The 15,700-nt window shown below is 42.8% G+C and overlaps 1 protein-coding gene across 1 annotated transcript in view; it reads left to right on the forward strand.

Moving 5' to 3' along the window:
- TRPC7 (transient receptor potential cation channel subfamily C member 7) overlaps positions 1 to 15,700 on the forward strand; it is a 132,291-nt gene that overhangs the window by 27,450 nt on the left and 89,141 nt on the right. Inside the window, exon 3 of the mRNA XM_070517331.1 lies at positions 14,715 to 14,897. Within this exon, the coding sequence (XP_070373432.1) occupies positions 14,715 to 14,897 (183 nt within the window). The remainder of the gene's footprint in view (positions 1 to 14,714; positions 14,898 to 15,700) is intronic.

Genomic DNA, 15,700 nt, shown 5'->3' on the forward strand with positions numbered 1-15,700 from the left:
ACTGTACTAGGTACTAGGGCTACAAGTGTGGGTGAGACCCAGACTGTCCTTGAAGCAATGGGAGAGACTGGAATGTTAAGGGATAATTGTAATGTGGTAGAGAAGGAGCAAAATGCTGTGAGAGAGCAACGAACTTCCTAGCAGTGTGAGAGAAGGCTTTCAGGAAGAGAAATTTTGAAGTGGTTCTTGAAGGATGTGTAGGAGTTAGGCAAATGGAGAAGAGAAAGAAAGGCAGAAAAGCAGAGGAATGGGCACGTGCAGAGGCATGACGGCCCAGTGTACTTAGTGGACAGGTGTGGCTGGAGGGGAGTTGGGTTTATGGGAAGGAGGCTGATATTGGTGAGGTATGTTGAGGTATGACAATAAAGATGCTTAGATTTTATCTTGTGGCTTTGTAATGAAGGGGATGATGGTTTGGCATCTGGGTAGAAGAAGGAAGTGTTGTTGGAAACAGACCAATCAGGAGGCTGGTTCAAAAGTCTAGACACCAAATTATAAGGACTTGAATTAAGATGATGACTATGAATATGAGGGGGAGGGGTCAGACATAAGAGATACTTCAGATCACAATCAACAGATCTTGGTAAATAATTGGCAAAGACAAAGAGGAACCCAGGGTTTCTAGCTCAGGAGGCTGAGTGGACAGGACCTCTATTTCCTGAAACAGAAAGCAGATCAGGTTTTGTTGTTAGACGGAAGACATGTTTAGTGTGGAGCATGCAGAGTATGACATGTCTGCGGAGCTTACCAGTGTAGATGACCACTTGACAGTTGAATATTCCAGTCAGCTCCTTAGAATACAGCTGGGGTTGGCGGTAAAAACCTGGGAATCACCAGCAGAGGTGACAATGGAAGCTATGGAGATAAATGCAATCGTGTCAAAGCCTCAGTCTCCTTTTTTCATATTTACAAAATAGGTATAAGTCCTATTTCCAAGTATTATCCAGTCATTCATTGGATAAATCAGTTTAAAGCAAAAAAGTGGAATCTGATTTTCCTGATTAGATTTGAACTTATTTAAATGCAATCACTTCCTCATCTTTTACCCATGTCTTCTGGGACTTTTAGAAAGTGACTGCAGTTGTCTATGCACAAGACAATGAGCCTTTAACAATCAGCTTTGGCTCCAAGACCATCTCTTAGAGCCAAGCATACCCCTCTTGCTGTGCCTAGATCAATTTCCTGGTAGCCACACACCAGCGCTTATTTGCTCCTCAGCTTCCTATAAATAAAATTCTTAAATCAGAATATATATATTAAGTCATTTTATACAACATTTATTAATGTGTAATGCGGTATGCCCTGGACTGGAAAATACAAATGAACAAAGTTGATTAGTTAAGTATGAAAATGTCAAAAACACAGAGAGCACTTTGACAGGGCTATTTGACTCAAAGAATAAAAGATAGTGAGGGCCCGGGCATGACACAGTGGTTCCCCAGGGGAATCAGGAAAGACATCCTGGAGTTCCCTTCCAGCTGGTCTTGAGAAAGGGTAGGGGTTCTTAGAGGTAGCAAAGAGGAGCATCAGTCCAGACTTGGGAACACAATTGACAGAGGAACCAAAGTGAGAAAAATAGAGTAAGCACCTTTGATCCGAAAAATCACAAGTGCTGATTTGCCTAACTTGGCTTTTAGTTTTTGTTTTATGATGAGCAAGGCTCTACATTTTTTAATTCCTTCTTTGCCATCTAGTTATTAGCCCGTCTTAATCAATAGCATTTTCAGCAATCACAAGCAAACTTTGAAAAATTACTTCTATACATACACTGTGCTATAATTACTCTTCAATACAAGTCTCATGAACATTTACTATTCTGAATCTATAATCAGGTGAGTCATGACATAATCCTCTGGAAGGGTCTGATATCTGTTAATGCCAATTCTAAATCAGTGTTTATCTGAAATGTTTTCACATATAGTTAGTACAAATAAGATGGATAGGTCTCATTTGCTCTGAATATCTTTTTGAATCTTCTTTTGATTTGATAGTAAAAAAACCAAAGTTATTAGATATCAAGATTGCAACCCTAGCCAAGCCAGCACCGAGGGTGGAGACTCCTCTCCATCATTGAGATTTAAGGGTTCAGCAAACTTGATCCAAGGGAAAACAGGCAAGTTTAAACACTATAATACACTCAAAAATTTTTCTTATTATATTGGTAATGCAGAATTAATGCAGAAAATGAATTTGTGTATAAGAAGAAAAGAAAAATCATCTGTAATTCCATCAAATGTGAACATGTTAGGGAATTTCCTTCCAGTGTTTGATAACCCAAGCATGCTACATATTGAGCTCTCACTTTCTCTCTATACTTTAAATCCTGCTGGTATTAAAACTTAAATGTTTCCCCAATGCATTTCCACCCCTGCATCCTTACCACCACTGCACTTGATCAGATGGTTACAACAGCTCCCACCCCGATCCCACCTCCAGGCCACAACATTCCCCAACACTGAGGCTGTTCTCCGCACAGGGCCGCAAGGATCCTACGAGGGTGCAACTCAGACCATGCCATTCTCCCACTTAGAAAGTTCTGGCAGTTCCCCACTGCCTGTGGGAATAAAGTGCAAGCTCCTTATCAGGGAATACAAAACCCTCCATGACTCAGCTCCTGTCTGCTTCCCTAGACTCATCCTCCGCCACCCTCTGCCTCTACTTGCATAGTTCCCTGTATATTTATATGGCATGTTTCTTGTGCCTCTAGACTTTGCTTATGCTATTTCCCAGCTTGGAATGCCCTTCCTCCACCTCTTGTACCGGGTAGCTCTGATTTATCCTTCAAGACTCAGCTATGACTTATTTCCTCCAGGGTAACTTCTCTGAATATCTACACAGGGCTAAGAGCTTATCTTTGATGTTGATGTCCCAAAGAATTGAGCCTACCTCTGCCCCTTTATCAGTCAGTTATTGCCAGAATAATGTCATGTAACAAACCACCCCAAAACTCAATAGTCTACATGTCCACATTTATTGTTATGTTCACAAGTCTATGGGTCAGGGGAGGAGGCTGCTCTACATATCTCATTCTGGGGCCCAGGGTGGATAGGTAGTGGTGACATAGGGCCCATTCTTCTCTTGGCAAAAGTCAGAGGGCTGAGGGAAAATACATGATGCCTCTTAAGACCTAGGTTTAGAGGTCAAACACTGCCACTTCATAGGCTAAAGCAAGTCCCATGACCAGCCCAACATCAATGGAGAAGGAAGTACACTAGTCTCATGAAGACGGGGAAGGAGGGAGGAAATACTATTAAACAATGAGCTAATCTAACATCGTGCTCATCTCATAGACCATAACTATGTTTCTAGCTGCTCAGGGCAAAAACCCCAGTCACCCTTATCTCCTCCCCTTCTTTTTTCCTTTCTTCATAGTCAATTCATCAATAAATCCTCTTGCCTCTATCTTTCAAAGACATCCAGAATTCTACACTTCTCATCTTAACCATTTACCTTTCTGGTCCAGACCACCTTTATTTCCCCTCTGGGTATTGAAACGCCCTCTTAATTGGTCTTCATGCTTCTGCTCTTGCACCTTACAATTTATCCCTTCCCAGCAGCCAGGCTGATCCTCTTCAAGGATACATCAGATCATGTTAACTCCACTTCTTGAAACCCTCCCGTGACTCCCCATCTCACCAGAGTAAAACCCACTGTCCTGACAAAGGCCTATCAGGGCTTTGGCCATCTGTCCCCTGCTGTTCCTCTGGTCTCATCTCTTCCCGTTGTCCTGCTTACCCGCTTTGGCCCAGTAACTGGCCTTCTCACTGTTCTTCAAAAACACCAGATGCTCTCCCTCTTTGGCTTTGTACTCTTCTCCTTCTATACACTGGTAACCCTCTATCTGGAACTCTCTTTCCTCCTACGTCTACATAGCTTCCTCCTTCACCAACTTCAACTCTCTATCCAAAATCACCTCCTCAAGGAACTCCTGCCTAACCATCTATAAACAACAGCAATCTCCTCTCTGCAGTCCCCACTTTCCTAGTAAAACATAAGCTCCACAAAGGCAGGGGCTCTGTCTGTTTTGCTTATGGTTGTATATCAAAGATTTAGAAAAAAACCTGGCACAGAGTGGGTACTCAGTGAATATTTGTTGAATGAATGACTAGCACTGCCAAATAATATTAAAACGATTGGGTTATGTGTTGTCTCCCCCTTGGGTGGGCAGTGACAACAGCTCATTCCTCCTTGCATCTCCAGTGCTGGGCACAGCTTCTAGAATGCAGAAGGCTCATTAAGGACATGTTGAACTAGGTGGAACATATTTGTAAGGATGGATTATTGGAAAGCACTCAAGGTTTATTTGGAAGAAAACATTTTCCCAGGAATTACTATGAGACTGGATGTAAAGACACTTGAGTCTGACTTAGATAAAAAGGAGAGATCCTCATCACACTTTGCTTCAGGACCTTCACTGTCTATTTTTCCCTCTAGTCTGTCAGCTCCATGAGGGCAGTGACCATGCCTGCCTTGCTCTTCATTGTATCTCCAGGGACCTAGCATAGTGCTCAGCACCTGGTAGATCTCTAATCATTTTTGTTGATTAAATGAATAAATGAATGAATACATGAGTTCTTCCATGAGCCAATCCATGGACCAAAGTGGCTTAAGTATGCTTGTGGATGAAAGCTTTGGAAGAATCCAGGAACAGAGTTGTTAATTCAGCACCACTCCGCAGCTATATTGTATGCTTCAATGCCAACAGAGCAAACAGACTCAAAAAAATAAGCTTGCTAAAACACAGTGAACAACAATCACTGTGCTGCCACCTTTGAAATTCAGCTGGCACAAGCAATGCTGACTCATCCCGCCACGCTCTGTTTCTTTGTATATCTAAGGAAAGAGCTGCAAGGTCCCCCAGCCACTGCAGTGGGGAAACTCTGCAAACCCTCTGCTTCCCACCCATTCCCATAACTTGTCACTGTGACGATTAGATGTGGCACGGGGATCCGTTACAGAATAGAGGTGAATGACTTCCTGCTGAGAGTCATAATACCAGAAAGGATGTTGGGAAGTGGACAGACTGGCACTTTGATAATAGGCTTAAGGCCTTGGGAGCGATAGGAATGGCCCCTCCCATTAAGGATGACTTCCACCATGACTTCTGATTGCCAACACATCTGCTGGTAACTTACAGTGAAGTGCAAACTCAGCAACATGGGTTCAGCCAGTCTCACCTCCCTGGCCTTCCCCTGGGTGTGGATGCACAGGGTACTGCCTTAGTCGGTTTCAGCCCCTTTGCCTCTTACCAATAGGCCCTCATCTCTCTCTTCCTCTTCACCAGGAAGGACCTTGAACCTGCCCCTTCAGGGTGGTGCTCAGGGTTTTAGAGCACATGCCAGGGAAGTTGGTATTTTCTCAGATGAGTACTTCCCAGTGTTAGCATTATGGAATGTGCAGTCAACCACACTCAAATCCAAATCCAACCTGTTGCTGAAGTCTCTTGGCTTCAGTTTCCCTGTGTATAAAAGAGGAGTGATGATAGTGTCTACTTCCTAGGTTTGTTATGAGAATTCAATGAGCTAAATATGTAAAGCACTCAGCCTAGAGCCTGGTACATAGTAAGCATTCAATAAATGATAATAGTAGTAAAAACTCTAACAATCATGTTTTAATATTGTCTCCCATTCTAGTGAGTACAGAGACCAACCAATCATGCTTAGGCCAATCTCTTGTGGGGCAGGGCAGGAAGGTAGGAAAAAGGTGGGGCTGCTTATGTTCACATAAATGAAACATAGGGCTTCCTGAGAGTCCCTCTTTCTCTTTTGACTCACACATCCTGAGTGGTTTCCTGAGTCACAGCTTGGAGCAATCACCCTGCCAGGGAGCACTGACCTATGGTTGATAGAGCGATGTGTGGGAGAGGGAGAAGGAGAGAGGGATGGAGAAATAGAGAGACAGACAGAGAGAACAGAGTGCATGAGGAAAGAGGGACGAGAGCCCTGGAGCCTCTCAGGGAGGCCCTGTGGCTGTGAGATGTGGGGACAGGGCGAGGCTCACACAGGTAGACCTCCCTTCCAGTCTCCATTCCCTATGGTTCCAGCAGAAAAAGCAGAAAGCTGAAGTGAGACTCTTCTGGGAGCTCAGCGAGAGAGAACCGAGCAGCATCTTTAATCTGGGTAAGGACGTGCAGAGTGTACATGAATTCCTCTCTGGATACATAAGCACATTCATGTTTATTTAGTTATGAGAAGTTATGTAAAACAGTGGATAATGTGCATAACCCACGTATGCTGTGGTTAAAGTAGCTGATACCCATCACAGTCCACAGGTTGGTGAATGTTCTCTCCACTCTGGGGCTCTGCACTTGCCAGTCTCTCTTCCAGGAATGTATATTCCCGGTTACCTCTCCTCCCCACACCTGCTTCGCCCCTGATAGCTTTACTCACTCCCAGGTCTCAGTTTATACTCTGCCTCCTCTTCGAAGTCTCCCATATCTGTAGCATCTTATGTCACCCTGTGGTCCGTACTTGGTTACTTGTCATTCTCTCTAGCAAGATCCTGAGTTCCTCAAGGGCAAGGACGGTGTTTCATCTAGGTCTATACCCCCAGTGCCTGGCACACAGTGGGTGCTCAAATATACTTGCTGAATTAGTGAATAAAATACTTGAGTTGCTGATCTGTTTCCTTGAAAGACAGCCTCTATCCTCCTTAGGCCAGCCTCTGAATCCATCAGAGAGGACTTGTTATAAAATCAACAAGCAGAGCCATCCATTACTTCTGGGACTTCACAATGTCATGGTGATGGGTTAAGGAGCCCCTCACAATGTCAGTAGCTGCCAACTAAGTAAAGCAAAATCAGGTTGGAAACCAAAGTATCAACAGAGGCACTGTCAACACTGCCTGGCCGAGAAAGGCAGTGCAGTCATCTGCAGATTCAGGTTCATCACGCAGGGGCCTGCATCTGCATTGTGAATTATCAAGGACTCTGCTCCAACCCCAGGCTCCTAGCTTCTGTCCTGCTGCTTTCACCTTCCACCTGAGGATTCACATGTGGTGAAACTGTGGAATCAAATCCAATGAGGGCTTTGTCAGCTTTGTTAGAAAAGGCACTTGAAGATCAATATCCTAAAAAGGACAAATTTTTATACTCTGCTAACCTATGGCCACAAGTATCCTAATTTTGGCTAATATTTGCCACATATTGTGTTAAGCAATTTATATGGATTATCTTATTTCGTTTACTCCCTGCAACAACCCTATAAAGTAAATAGCATTATCATCCCTGTTATATTACACTAGAGCACACAGAGAGATTAAGTCATATACTCAAAATCACACAGCCAGTATGCAGCAGAGCTGGGATTTGAACCCAGGTACTCTGAGTCTAGAGCCCAAGCACTAACCACTTAGTCATCCTTCTCATGCAAAGACTGATCAAGACTGTGCCAAAAAATTCTAAGATCACCAATGGCTCACATACAACCATCTTTCCCAAATCCTGAAACATTTAGGACACAGAGATAGATCCCTTTGGGAAATGCAGGGAGTAAGTTTGGGATGAATAAAGGAAAGCCTCCTGCAGAGAGCAAATAATAAACTCAAGGAGGTAGTGGGTGACCGTGGCAGTTAGAGTCAGGCTTTTGAAAGAGTCACTGGAACATGGAGCCAGCCCTATCCCACCCCACACTAGAGGCAGAACCCTGGATTCTGAGGACCTAGAGGCTGTCTAAATCCCGCTGGGAAACACAAGGCAAGAAATATTGGCTGTCTGACTCATTTACTGGACTTGAACCACCTTCCTTGGATCTGTGTTCCTAAATGGAGATTAAATGCTGAAGGATATTTGCCTTTTATGATCCTTTGGAGCATGGGCTTATTGATATGGTGAAGGTTAATGAAACAATTAAGCGTATGCATGAAAGCTAAAACATGGATTGAAGCTTTTCAATTTTCATCTGCAATAATGAGCACCAGGCTCAGGTTTTTACCCAGCATTTCACATCCATTAATTATTTCAGTGATTCCAGTTATGACTAATAAGGATTTAGCCATGTGTGTTAAGTCTTAACATTCAGTTTTCTTATCCATCAGCCCAGTGAGGGGAAGTGAAGAGGAAGTGCTGGAGGGCAGGATGTGGCTTTGAAGTCCTTTCCTAGCTAAAAGATACTGAGCACTGAGCATGCCCTACGTGCCCAGAACTGTGTTATGTGCTCCACCTGCCTTGCCTCCTTGAATCCTCACAACATAATTTAAGCGTGCATTTTAATCTCTCTTTATGTCACTGCTTTATGTTTAGTTGTATAAGAAACTGCCAACTTTGTATTTAAAGTAGGCTTCTTGTAGACAACATATACTTGGGCTTCTTTTTTAACCATCTTTCAACTTTCCTTTTCCCCTGGAAGGCCTATGTCCCTTCAAACCAGCCTCAATTCCATGGACTATCACTATAATCTCACTCACATACACCTCAATCCCTCTGACCCTCTCTTGATTTGTTGTACACTTTGGCTAAAATACTGGTAAAATCTAATTCTCTACCTACTCCATGCCAGCAAGCAGGGAGGTGAATGTGATTAGAAAAAATCAACCATATTAGCTGGTTTCATTTTAAATTTATGACCATGAACCTTATTGTTCTCCAGCAATCATATCTCGTCTCCCTAATTCACTCACTCTTAAATTCTCCTAAAAGCTATTTCTGACCTCTTCTCCTCAAACTTCCATCACCTCCTCCCCAATTCTTACTCTCAGCTGATAATTTTTCTTCCTATTTCACTGAAAAACAAAATAGAAGCAATAGAAAGAAAATATCTGTAAATTCCCGTCACCAATGCATCCACCTACTAGCATCCTCACCTCTGTACTTGACCTTGCCTCCTTCTACAGATAAAGGATACGTGATTCTATCTAAATTCATTCCTCCACTTATACACTACACCCAATCTTCTGTCATATATGCTACTGAAGTACTGGATTAATATAACAATCTGCTGATATCATACACAATGATCAGTATAATTATCTACTGGAAAATTCCCATCATTACAAAATATGATGGTTTCTCCCATCAAGAGGAGGAATGAAGGAAAGAAAGAAGGACGGGAAGAGGAAGAAAGCTTCTCTTGACCCTGCTTCTCACATCAGCCACTTAATCCATTTCTCTGTCCTCCTTTGCAATAAAACTCCCCCAAAGAGCTATCTATATTACTGGCTCCAATTCTTCTCTCTTCTCATTCTTTAATCCTCATCAGTCATGTCCTCCACTCTCCCAAAACTGCTTCCATCAAGGTGACCAATGACCTCTAAGTTGCTAAATCCAATGGTCAATTCTTAGTCCTCCTCATATTTGGGAATAATAATACTATCAGCTTCATAGGGTAATTGTGACCATTTAATGAAATACTAAAATGTTTAGAACACTCTTATTGTAAAGTCTTATTGTAATCATTCTTTAAACTCAGCCTAAATGTCAAAAACAGAAAACCTCCTATGTTTACAGCAAGCACACATATGTTTATCTACCTCCATTTGTATTTCAATTAGAGCTTTCAATAAATATTCCTGCCCCATTACTGGGTCTCTGGAGGGAGGAGAGGGGGGAGTAGATCTGAGGCCCACACTCTTTTTTAATCTAATATCTAAGGTCTCCATTGAGGAATGAGTGTTAATTATCCTGTATTGTGTGGGTGTCTCCACAGCATCAGTCTGAGAAATTCATTTAACTTTTGACTGATCAGAATAATGAGCTTCACTCTCTCTTCTAATATAATTTTTTCAGGAGCGTTGAAAAGTTTGATAGTTGGAGTTTTCAACTAAAGTCAAGCAAACTAATAATTTCCTGAAATTGGTATTGTCAAAACAATTGCTTCAGCACCAAAAATTCAAGATATGAACATATCCTGTTAAATGGTTTTGGTTTGTCCTCTGTGTTAGAGCCGGAAATTCATCTCAATAATAAATGCTTTTCTATGTAGAAAATTCCAAGGAATCTACAAAGTACCAATAAGTGAGTTTAGCCAGGTCACAGGATATAAAGTCAACATACAAAAATCAATCATATTTCTACATACAGTAACAATTAGAAACCAAATATTTTTAAAAATATTTCCAATAGCTAAAAAAATGAAAGACTTAGATATGTCTTACAGAACATATGTAGAATCTATATGTTGAAAGCTATAAAACACTAATGAAAGAAATCAAAGACGCTCTAAATAATGGAGAGATATACCATGTTTATGGTTTGGAGAACTCAATATAGTTAAGATGTCAGTTCTTCCCAAACCAAATTAATCTATAGACTTAACACAATTCTAAGAAAAATCCCAGAAGAATTTCTTGTAGAAGTGAACAAGCTTATTCAAAAATGTATATAAAAAATAAAGATATGAGATATGCGTGGATATTTGGCATCCAAGTGGAAATATCAAGTTGGCAATTGGATATATGTATCAAGTTCAGGAGAGAAGGCTGAGCTAAAGGTATAAATTTTGGGGTCATTGGCATTTGGATGGCATCTAATGATCTTAGATAAGATCACTGAGTCAATGAGTGTAAATAAATAAAAGAAGAATTCAAAGAATGGGGCACATCTTTGGGGAATTCTAAAATTAAGACATCAGGGAGATAAGAATGAATCAACAAAGAATACAAAAAGTAGTTATTCAGGAAGAAAAAAACACTGTAGAGTATGTTATGCTGAGAGCAAAGTGAAGAATGTGTATCAAGGAGGATGAAGTTGTCAGCTATGTCAAAGCACTCAATAGGTTATGCAGCATGAGGACTGAGAACCAACAATTGGACTTAGCAACATGAAAGCCACTTGTGACCTTGACAAGAACAGTCTCAGTGGAGGTAGTGAGTGTGGGTGTGAAAGCCTTATAGAATGGGATAAGGAAGAGTGTAAGGAGGACAAATGGAAACAATGAGTGTAGACAGGTCTATTGAGGAATTCTGCTATAAAGCAAAAGAAAATTGGAGTAGTAATTGGAGAGGGAAGTGGGATCAAGAGAAATTCCTTTTTAAGACAAGAGAATAGCAGCACGTTTGTACACTGAGCCAGTAGGAAAGGGGAAAATGGACAATGCAGGATAGACAAAGGAAGATTACAGGAGCCGTGTCCTGGAATAGGCATAAGGGGCTGATATCCAGCACACGAGTGGAGGAGTTGGCCTAAGATAGGAGCAGGGGCAGTTCATCCACAGTAAGAAGAGGGAAAACAGAGTACGTGAGCACAGATGCATGTAGGTAAAATATGTAACCGTGTAAGCATGTGGAGCTTCTCTTCTGATGACTTCTGTTTTCCAGGTAAAATAGGAAACAAGGTCCTCATCTGAGAATTAGGAAGGAGGGGTGGTGTTAGAAGACTGAGAAGAAGAGAAGGTATGAAACACTTGTTTAGGAGAGAGGGAGAATAAATTGCCCAGGAGCACTAGGACTTTTTGAGGTTGGAGGTAGTGAGTTTACAGTATGCCTGATCAGCGCAGGTGTGTGTTCTCCAGCTGCATTTACTGTGCAGAGGCAGAAGCAGAGCGGTGGAGAGTTAGACTCAGCTGATGTCAGGCTTTTATCTAGTGAGGACGATGAGATAAGAAGAGGGCAAGACAGTTGGTGATACGTGCAGGGATGATTATAATAATTGACCAAGAAATATAAGCTCTACGAGGAGGGAGACAGAGACGTAAGGGGATGAAAACCAGTGAAAAGGTAGTATGGTCAACGGCATAAAGGTCTGGTGGAATCAAAGGATTGCTAGAGAGAGTGAGCTAGACATATCGGAGGTGGTAGTCAGAGAGAGGGAATCTTGAAGTTGGGGTCATGGAGGAGCTGCAGTTATTGGGAGTAACTAAGAGAATGAGTGGCTAAGTTAGGGTTGAGGATAAGGTCATTGGAAAAGATATTGTCAAGGAAATGAGAGGGTAGGGAAATAGGAGGGTCATCTTCCTGGATATTGAAATCAGCAAGATAACAACAGCAGTAATGTTGGGAGAGTGACAGTGAGACAGGAGCTAAAATGTTCAAGGAAGGTGAGAGAGTGACCCAGAGAGGAGTAAGTGGCTAATACATGGAAAAGTGGATTCGCCTGTTAGTCTATCTCTCTGAGTCTCAGTTTTCTCATTTATAATTTGGGAATGATGATAGTCCTTCCATCATGAAGTTTTTATAAGGATTGAGTGAGATGATTCAGGTAGAACATCTGTCATCCATCAGGACTGGCAGTGTGTAAGAATATTAAATTATTTTTAAAAGGCACCTGTGAAGTCTTAGGTGTCTCATCCACTTCCAACTAAAGTTGAGGAGTGTGGCTTGGAAGGCTCACTAAGTTCAAGGTTGACCCAATAAAGCATAATCATCATAACTGTCCAGAGATGTTCACCTCTGGCTCTCCCTGGTAAGCCTGGGGCTGGCCATGACCCTCCCATCAGCAGCTATTCATGTCCATGTCATCTCCATCATCCTGGCAAGCCTGGATTCTCTCTGTCCCTTCCAGTCATCTGTAGAATTGTTGCCTTCCAACTGGAGTGTCTAATGCAGAAGGCAAAAAGCAAATTGCATGCTTTGGCTGCTCTGGTGTGTCTCCCCTTTTTATGGCCAGGCTAGCTGAAAAAGAGCCCAGGGAAGTGAAAGTCTCTAATGAAATGGTACCTTCTGTTCTAAACTGTGCTGAACCCAGAAATGTGCAGAGGCTTTGGGACAGTACAGTCTGACTTGCTCTTGACATGGGGAGCTTGGGCCAAGCAGTAGGTAAAGCCCTTTCTGCTTCCCTTCTGTATCCATCCATGCATTCAGCTCTAGGCAGAGGTTTCCACCAAGAGATGAGGTCCTGTCTAGTCAATAGAACATTGTCTGTTTTACCAAGAATAGGCAATAGTTAGAGACTCTTCGTTCTCAAGAAAAAGTCAATAAAGTTGGTGGGGTGGGGGCCAGAGATTCAAGGAACCTGAGTCACAGCAGCAGGCCTACCAGAGTTGAATGGGTCCCCGTGATGAAGTAACCGTCCATTTTGCCGACCCCAGTGACTCTTAAGTCTCCCACCTCTGGCTCATCAGGGCTCTGCAGAATATCTTATCTGAGACAAGCTCTGAGCAAGTTTTGCTTAGCATTGTTCTTGTGCAATCCTGAGAGTGCATTCCTAACCCCCACCCCCACACTACTCAGAGACCCCATTTGCCTTGTTCATTGCCTGTTACATAGTAGGCCCTCAATAATGAGTGAATGAATGAATGGATAAGTGGGTGAGGGGGATGAGTGGGTGTTAGGGATGGAGGAGCACAGAGCACAGCTCTTCACGTCACCACCCAGCTCTGCGCTAGGTGCCAAAATCTAGAATCCTCCAAGTATCTTCCCTGAGTTTTTCTCCATGACAATCCGCCTCAGCTGAGAGGTCATTTTTCTACCCAGCATTTCTGAAACTCCCTTCTTCTACCTAAGTTATATGTAAAAATGAAGGGCAGCCACTCTTGTCTGAAAACATTTTCTTGATTCTTTTCCTTTTCCTAGCAAACAAGCATTTACTTCTCTCTCTAATGCAAAGGGACATTTTGAGGTAGCAGCTTTGGAAGGAGACAAGAATCCCTAATTCAGAAAAATGGCTGAGCTTCCGAAGTTTGCCAGGCTCCCACCTATTTGCTGAGGAATCCAGGTCTAGAAAAGCAAAACTGCACTCCTGTTTACTAACTACTACTTACCAGTCTGAGGGCTGTAGACTTTGATTAACACTGAAAGTGACATTTGGCTCTTGTGCCACTGCTAAATAGACTCGTTTCAACTAAGAAACAAATAAGGAAGCCTCTAGGGGAAAATATTTTGGGGGAGCAGTGGTTTGAGGGTGACACGAAACATTCTTTTGTCTGACATTTTGTCTCTTATCTGGAGCTGAAGCAGTCTGTTTTAGGGGAGAGAGAAAATGGTATGTCACTAGTAAAGGAAGTCAGCCGCTTAAAGATAATTTCAGAAAGGTATGCTTAGGGAAGAGAAGAGAGAGATCCAGAGGCCACTCATTAAAACAACAGAACAAAACAAAACAAAGGTCAAGTACTAAAGATGTTTATTCAACAGGTGAGTAATTTAAGGAGCCATGATTTGCAGTACAAAAGGATTTGTGGTAAGAAAGGATTCTGTTGGATTTAAATTACATTTGATTTTTAAATTTAGAATTTACAAGAAGATTCTCTGGCACATAGAAAACACACCTGTGTACATTTTTTTCCAATTTTAGCATATCAGCCATGTCTTTCCAGTAAACTTCCTGTGCAGAGCAGTTACATTACAGATTGGCAGTAAATGAGTGAAGTGTTGTTTCTATCAGCCTTCAAAGTGCATTTCCTTATCACTCCTTCCTCAGAATTGGCTCAGAAATGGGCATGGAGAACTGCTGCTTTGAAAGGGCCCAGGGTGGGCTTTGGTAGGCATCAGAATCACTTAGAGAATAAGGTTAAAAGACAGATTCTTGGGCCTCATCCCCAGGAATTCTGAGTCAGTAAGTCTGCAACAGGGTCCCGGAATCTGCAGTTATAGCATGCACCCAAGATTACTCTGAGGCAGGTGGCCCGTGAAGCACACTTTTACAAATCTTGGCTTAGAGAAGATGTCCTCTAGGTTGTTGTGTCAAGAGAAATTGCCCTGCCTTCTGGATCCAGCACATCCCCTGGTTCCAGTGCACTCCATATGCTCACACTTCGTGGACAGTTGCCGATCTACACTGCTGTGCTGGGCAAGCCAATCTGTGGGGCTCAGTGTGACACACCCCTGATTTCTCTTTATTCTGTTAGAATGATTACAGGAAGTTATCTATGCAATGCAAGGATTTTGTGGTGGGCGTGCTGGACCTATGCCGAGACACGGAAGAGGTGGAAGCGATTTTAAATGGTGATGTGAACTTCCAAGTCTGGTCCGACCACCACCGTCCGAGTCTGAGCCGGATCAAACTCGCCATTAAATACGAAGTCAAGAAGGTAAGCTTCCCCACCTCTCCTGGCCTTCCCACCTCACAGAGCTGCTGGCCCAGCTTTGTGCTCATGCGTACTTTATGTTCCCGCGAGGTGACAGAGACAACGCCAATTACCGGAATTCTCTCTAGACAGGGAGCTGCAAGCCTTGCAGGACTGTTCAGAACCCCTCTTACCACCTCCCTCCCTTCACCCCCAGCCTATCAGGAGAAAGAGAGGTATGATGCTAGTCATTCCATTCCATGAACAGGCTTTGAGCCTGGGGGAAAAAAAGAGATTTGCAGCCTCCAAAGCACTGGCAAGGACAATGTCACAGTGAGTATTCCCATCAGCTAGCAGGCCAGTCCCCAAGTTTTCATGAGAAACCTATTACTCAGCTCCTTCAGAAGAATTTATTGAGCTTTCTCTGTGTGCCTGGGGCCTTGTGTAGAAAACGTTTTAGGGTAGAGGCTTTGTAGGATCCATGGTTCTGGGAGGCTTAGTGGAATTTCACTCCCAAGGCTTACAAAAGTCCATAGTAGGAAGCTTGAGTAGACTTTCACAAGAGTAAGTTCGTCCCACCTCCTCAACTAACCTCAAGGTGTCTTTAATGGCCACTGGCACCCGGTAGCCCTCAGACCCACAGTGGCTGGTCAGATTGAGGTCCTAAGGAGCAAAACTCAATTATGTTTCCACTTTGGATGTACTCTGGCTTCTTCAGAATTTGCTCTTATGTTAGATGACGTCATTCATCCTGATAAAAACTGCAGCACTCCAAAGATCCATGTGTTTAAGTATCAGCGTATTTTCCACATAAGCAGGATGGCTGA

Source organism: Equus asinus, chromosome 9, assembly GCF_041296235.1.
Source record: "Equus asinus isolate D_3611 breed Donkey chromosome 9, EquAss-T2T_v2, whole genome shotgun sequence".
Taxonomy (NCBI): Eukaryota; Metazoa; Chordata; class Mammalia; order Perissodactyla; family Equidae; genus Equus; species Equus asinus.